The sequence below is a fragment of the Beta vulgaris genome, chromosome 6 (genome assembly GCF_026745355.1).
Source record: "Beta vulgaris subsp. vulgaris cultivar EL10 chromosome 6, EL10.2, whole genome shotgun sequence".
NCBI lineage: Eukaryota > Viridiplantae > Streptophyta > Magnoliopsida > Caryophyllales > Amaranthaceae > Beta > Beta vulgaris.
Window position 1 is genome coordinate 1,565,206 of NC_079207.1, and position 7,179 is coordinate 1,572,384.

The following is a 7,179-nucleotide window of genomic DNA, read 5'->3' on the forward strand; positions in this document are numbered from 1 at the left end:
ATCTATAGAGTTCAACCCTGAACTCTTATAATTTGCGATGCACACCTTTATCTTCAATTAAGAATAACTATAAACTATAAATAGTTGATAATTTAAAATTTTATGTTGAGACAAATCTAACATTAAGATCACGCATGAGTACATGACAATGTACTCCCTCCGTCATTTTTTAAATATCTTGTCATTCACTATTCAAGAGATAATTAATGCGACAAAAATTATTATTATATAGTAATCGTGGCAATCCATATCTGCGAAAAATATCATCATGTGATTTTTCAGTAGATTCTTGTCAATGTATATTTTTATAATTTTCATTATAAATACAAAAAAAATATTAATAATTAAAACAATACTCTGCATAGAACCTATATAAAATACAAATAAAAGATCTTTGAAGAACGAAACGTAAGTACAAAGTTAGTTAACGGAAAAGAGTATTACCAAATAGATTGTCTTGTAAGAGGCCGTCTACTTTTAAATTAAAATTAGACAATTATAAGCCCAATATTAAAAAGAAAATTAGTCCAATAATAACTAGGTTAATTTCTTTCGATAACTAGTTTAATCTATTTTGTAACTAAATCTACTTTTATATTAAAATGAGACCGTCTCTCAGGGCCGTTCCTGATAATTTTTGGGCCCTAGGCGGATCTAAAAATAAAGGCCCCTATATGAGTCGATCCTAATATTTTATAGGTCATATAATTAAAACCTTCGTACCTAAAACTATAATCTATATTTTGTTAATGATACCAATAAAAAATAAGCACATAATATTATTAAAAATTGCACAAAAATAGCACAAATTTCACTAAATATTCAAAAATTTTATCAATTTTTATTTAATTGGTCATAGTTAATTTCTTTTTTTGGGCCCCACACGATTGTGGGCCCTGGGCGGTGGCACTCCTTGCCTACCCTCAGAACCGGCCCTGCCGTCTCTTTTAATAACTTTTTATTACCTAATACCAAATCACCATACCACATAGTCTTCATTGACCACTATTGTGATTTGTAAATTGTAATAATAACTCTAATCAGACCATCATAAATTCATAAGAAGTCACCAATAATCCAATATGATATATTATTATATGTGCATGTTTATATAAATTGGACGTATTTGCCAAGAGTCACAAGTCATAAGTTACTTGTCCCTCTTCTTTGTGGCAACTTTAGACGTGTACCATGACGTCCCATGCCTACGTTAATATCTTCCCGGGACCCCGCTCTTCTATATAAACCATCTATTCTCCCATGCTCACTTCAACAACTACATACAAAAACTTCCCTTACTAAGCTACTCAAAATTAAACAAAAAAAACTTGCTTAAAACTGCAATATTATTATCCATTCTACACTTCTCATCTTACCATTTTTTCATCCTCCACCATTTTTAGTACTTACGATGGCGAAGAGAGAGAAAGACCTAACGGCGTTACAATTTATAGACGACGTGACGAGCCAATGTGATGAGGTACAAAGGAAGGTTTTGGCTCAGATTTTGAGCCGAAACGCAGAAACGGAGTACTTAAAACGACATGGAATGAAAGGGTGTATTGATCCTGAAACATTTAAGAATAATGTTCCTGTTGTGACGTACGAGGATATTCAGCCTGATATCCAACGTATTGCTAATGGGGATTTTTCCCCTATTCTTTGTGCTCAACCAATTACCGAATTTCTCACTAGGTAAATTTTTACTACTATCAACAATTTTTTTTTCTTCGTTCTTATTTGTTCTTCCTCGTTTTCGACTTTTCGTATTAGGAAATTACTTCTCATTGTTACTATTAGCTAAGTATTTCCTTTTATGGCCAATATATATTTCTCCATTTTATATCCTCAAATTATCTGAAGTTAGTGATTGCTGCGTTTATACTTAGTTCATATATAACCGTAGAAATAAATGTTTATATTGCTTAATTGTGCACCTTCAGCCCTATAAATGTAGTTATGTGTATTATTTGTCAATCCTATAAATGATTAAATGTATATATTATATATACATGTAAATATGTAATCATCAAGTTTTATGATTTTTTTTTTGGGTGCAACGGTTACGATACCATAATTTATAAAGTATAACCTATAAATAAGAAAAAATCAAATGACATAAAATAAATGGCAAAACGATATGAAATTAATGTCATATTTGTATGATCTATGTCATTTTTGTTGAATTATATGTCATTAAGTGTGTTAACACAATAAATTATAGTATAACATCTTATTGTCCAATATGCAACTCTTTTAGGTGATGCATCATTATTAGCTTTAAACTTTGGGTAATGTTATATGTAGCCCTTAGGGCTACATATAAGCATTAAATACATTTCTTTAAATAGAAACAGTTTAAGAATTCAAGACACATTTTCACATCAACTGAGGTAATAAATGCTTGATTCAATATTTTATTTCCATTTTAAGCACCTTATATGTAGCCCTAAGGGCTACATATATCATTTTCCTTAAACTTTATCCACTAACTTACTTTTAGTAATTTTTCAAAAGAACATGTGTTTTATTTTTATTTTTTGAAAAAAAAGGTCACATTCACGAATTTTGAGTGTTTTACTCTCATATGATGCTCTTACGTTGTTTCTGCACTTACATGTCCAACGAAAACGTGGAATTTGAATTTTTAAGTAAACGTCCGTGTGACCGTGTGGTCCAATAACACGCTTTATAATTTGCACCACATAGTCACAAACTTACAATAATTTAGTGATTTGACTTGCGTTAATCAACGCAATAAAAGGGCTTAGATTAGACAAGCTCGTAAATGATCACCTCTAATATAAAAGCATGGTGTGACCAATTGGTTAAATTATTCCTAATTACTATTTTCTACTTCTCAAAACATAGTTTTTATTTTTATTTTTATTTTGGGGAGTCAAATTTTAAAATTTTTGACCAAATATTCTCATTTGTATATAACAAAATATACTAATATAATATCTTGCTAGATTCGCATGTGTACATCTATAATATTAACTTTTTTATATTTTTGTACTAATTCGAAATAGAAGATATCATAGATCAAATGTGTTTTTCGAAAACTGTGTAAAAAAAAAATATAATATATTTTGGGATGTAGAGACTAGAGAGTAGAGAGTAGTAAATAAAAAGGTTTGATTTGTAATAATGGTGATGATTATGTTGCAGCTCGGGAACTTCAGCAGGTGAGAGAAAGTTGATGCCAACAACTGCTGAGGAAATGGATAGGAGGCAGCTGCTTTACAGCCTTCTTATGCCTGTTATGAACCAGTAAGTTGTTTTTCTCTTTTGCTTTTGATTATCAGAAAAATATCTCCTATCACCATTCGATATTTTATGGAGTAAAACCAAAATTTATTTTAACTAATCAATATTTTTTAATGGAAATTACCCTACTTTTTCGAGGTTGTAAATACATTTTTGCATTGTCAGTTGTCACAAAATTTCATAAAATAACAATTGTATGAAAATTATTCAAATTACAAAATTACAATTGCTTAAGTATTGTTCGTAGAGTACGTAAATTATAGATAAACAACTTTAATCTGATACTTTGTACTTTTCATTGACTTGTCAAAATAGAAAATTGTAGAATTTTATTTCATTAAGCTAAAAGCTCCATATTTTTAACGAATTATAAGAAAGTTGCACTAATATAGTAATATATGTGGTATATTATCACAAACCTTTTACTTTTTACCTTTACCTGTCTACTATTTTACTTTCTGTTTTACGGAAAGAGTTCAATTTATAAAGAGATTCAATGCATGTACTACTTTATTGTACTTCAATAATTCACGTGAACCATTACCATCTTATCTTTTACTTTGACCCTTTCGGAGTTTCGGTGCTTAATTCTACCTCTTTGTTTGTTCGCTTTCGTTTTATTCCCTGGTTATGTAATGGACCCGTAAGGTGACGAGTTCGGATCTTTTAGAGTTTTAGTGGTAAAATTGTGATTATTTTCTATATTTTTTAAATTTATTATTGTCACAAATAATTTTACTACTTCCATTTTTCAGTTAAAATAAAAAATTAGATATATTTCGATCTTACTCTTCTTTGTTTTCTCCACATTACATCAACCCTTTTCGAAAGTAAGAAAATGTAAAGATTAGGCTACGTAAAAATGTCTTAAGTTTCTAGAATTGGAACAAACTAAAGGATAAGGTTTGACACCGAATTGAATCTCTTTGTAAAATTGAATTATTTCTAGAATGTCTAAAAATATGTTTCTAGAAATAGTAGGACTAAATATTTGACACCGTACAAATTAAAGGATAAGTCCAAATATTCAGTCCCACTATTGGTTACTTAAAAATAAAGAGTTTGTTTTGTAAGAGACTGTCTACTTTTAAATTAAAATTAGGTAATCGTAGGTTCAATATTAAAAAGAAAATTAGCCCAATAGTGACTAGGTTAATTTCTTTTGATGACTAGTTTAATCCATTTAGTGACTAGGTCTACTTTTATATTAAAACTAGTTATTAGGCCCATGCTATGCCCCGGGTAAGAAAAAAATTCATTTATTAATATAATACTTTATGATAATAACACTAAATACAACTTAGGTATCGTTTGGTTGCATTTGGGAAGTTGATCTTCTCTTGATTTTTCACTTCCCATGAAATTTTACTTCCTAGGAAGTAAACAAAATTGTTTGGTTGGCTCTGAGAAGATGGAATTCCCATGGGAAGTGACACTTACCTAGGGGGAACTAGGTAAGCAACTTCCCCCATTGTGTGGGAAGTAGAACTTCCTAGGAAATGCAAATTCCCATGATTTTGCCAACCAAACACCTTCATATACTTCTACTTCCTAGGAATTTGCACTTCTCATGATTTGTTTTGTCAACCAAACAAGGCCTTAGCCTAGTGGTTAGAACTTTAGTACATGAACTAAAACTCCCTAGGAAGAGTGCCACGTGGCACAGTTTCATGTTTTCGCACGCCTTTTAATATATTTGTATAGATTAGACCATTTCCTTTAATAATTTTTGAAAAAAAAAGTGCATGCGGATTCTCCCAAGTCTCTAATTATATGGTTATATTTTGTACAACAGATACTTACCAGGCCTAGACAAAGGAAAGGGCCTCTACTTCTTATTCATCAAGGCGGAAACAAAAACTCCAGGAGGTCTAGTAGCTCGTCCAGTTCTTACAAGCTACTACAAGAGTAGCCACTTTAAAAACCGACCTTATGATCCATACAATGTTTATACTAGCCCTAATGAGGCCGTACTTTGCCCTGATTCTTTTCAATCCATGTACACTCAAATGTTATGTGGACTCTACGAACGCCATCAAGTCCTCCGTGTAGGGGCTGTTTTCGCCTCCGGCCTCCTTCGTGCAATCCGGTTCCTCCAAGTCCACTACTCCGACCTCTGCCACGACATCGCCACCGGAACCTTAAGCCCTAAGATTACGCACTCGAGCCTACGTGATTGCATGGCTAAGATCATTAGGCAAGACACGGAGCTAGCCGAGTTTATTAATCATGCATGCAAGGGTGAGGATTGGGAGGGGATTATTAAAAGGATTTGGCCCAATACTAAGTACTTAGAGGTTATTGTGACTGGTGCTATGGCCCAATATATACCTACATTGGACTATTATAGTGGTGGCCTACCTAAGGTATGTACTATGTATGCTTCCTCTGAGTGTTTTTTTGGGCTCAATTTGGACCCAATGTGTGCCCCATCTGAGGTCACGTACACTATCTTGCCCAACATGGCGTATTTCGAGTTCATCCCTCTAGACGACTCGGTTGGTTTGACTCGTAACTCGGTGCCTCGCCTTGTCAACTTGGCTGATGTGGAGGTTGGAAAGGATTACGAGCTCGTTGTCACCACCCAGTCGGGATTATACAGGTAATTAATCGTAACAAAACTATTACGATATTTAAAGTTACTTAAATACCCTTTTTATCGTCAAGTATCTAACAGCTTGATAAATGAATATATATTCAATAAAAACAAGTATCAAAGATGTTAATTACTTTTTCCGTTATGAAATAAGTGACATGCTTCTTTTAAAAACTCTCACGTAAAAATGAGAAGTATTTTACACTTTTACTTATTTCAGAATGGATGAAGTATTAGAAATAGAAATTACAAATTTTAGCCCACCTCAATAAATTCTTACGAAGATGAAAATAATTGAAAATTCGATTTTTGTTTGTATAGGTACCGAGTTGGGGACGTGCTACATGTGACAGGATATTACAACTCGGCCCCACAATTCAAGTTTGTTAGGAGAAAGAATGTGCTACTTAGTATAGACTCGGATAAAACAGACGAGTCAGAGTTACAAAATGCGATTGAGAGAGCATCTATTTTGTTACAACCCTTTAACACAAGCATTGTTGAGTACACTAGTTATGCTGACACCAAAACAATTCCAGGACATTATGTCATTTATTGTGAACTTCTAATGAAAGACCCCACAAATGGGCCGGGTAATGATGTATTGGGCCAGTGTTGTCTAGCAATGGAAGAGGCCCTTAACTCGGTTTATCGACAATGTCGGGTTGCGGATCGGTCAATTGGGCCGCTTGAGATCCGAGTTGTGAAGAATGGAACATTTGAGGAGTTGATGGACTATGCAATATCAAGAGGAGCATCTATTAACCAGTATAAAGTGCCTAGGTGTGTCAATGTTATGCCCATTGTGGAGTTATTGGACTCTAGAGTAGTGTCGGCCCATTTTAGCCCTTCATTACCTCATTGGAGCCCACAACGAGGCTCGCTTTGAGCCCAATAACTGCATAATAGAAAAATCATCACACATTCACACTATGTCTTGTGTTTTGATGGGTGGAATAGAAATTTCTGAATAAGAATAGTAGTACTAGTCAGTGACTCATACAAGTAGTAGATTATCTTTATACTTATGTTCACAATTATTTCTCCTTAAAATCTCGTTTCAATATATATATGTGCATTGTTATTCAAACGTCTAATGAAGCAAATATGTTAAATTCTGTAATATATCACAAATTTTAAAGGTTCTATTAATTGGATGTCATAGTATAATACATCATTTTTCAAAATTTTATCAACTAAACTAGGTTATATCTTTAACGTAAAGTTGTTGTCATAACTTCTAGCTCTACATCCTAGACGGCGGTTCATATCTTAGTCAATATTTATTAGGTGAGACATATCTATAATAACTT

The 7,179-nt window shown here is 32.8% G+C and overlaps 1 protein-coding gene across 1 annotated transcript; it reads left to right on the forward strand.

Moving 5' to 3' along the window:
* Window positions 1-1,255: 1,255 nt before the first annotated feature.
* On the forward strand, window positions 1,256-6,956 carry LOC104894898 (probable indole-3-acetic acid-amido synthetase GH3.1). Its single transcript, XM_010681261.4, has 4 exons — window positions 1,256-1,695; window positions 3,172-3,273; window positions 5,066-5,872; window positions 6,188-6,956. Exons 1-4 carry the CDS (start codon window positions 1,412-1,414, stop codon window positions 6,753-6,755), a joined length of 1,761 nt encoding a protein of 586 aa, XP_010679563.1. The 5' UTR covers window positions 1,256-1,411; the 3' UTR covers window positions 6,756-6,956.
* The last annotated feature ends 223 nt before the right edge of the window (window positions 6,957-7,179 follow it).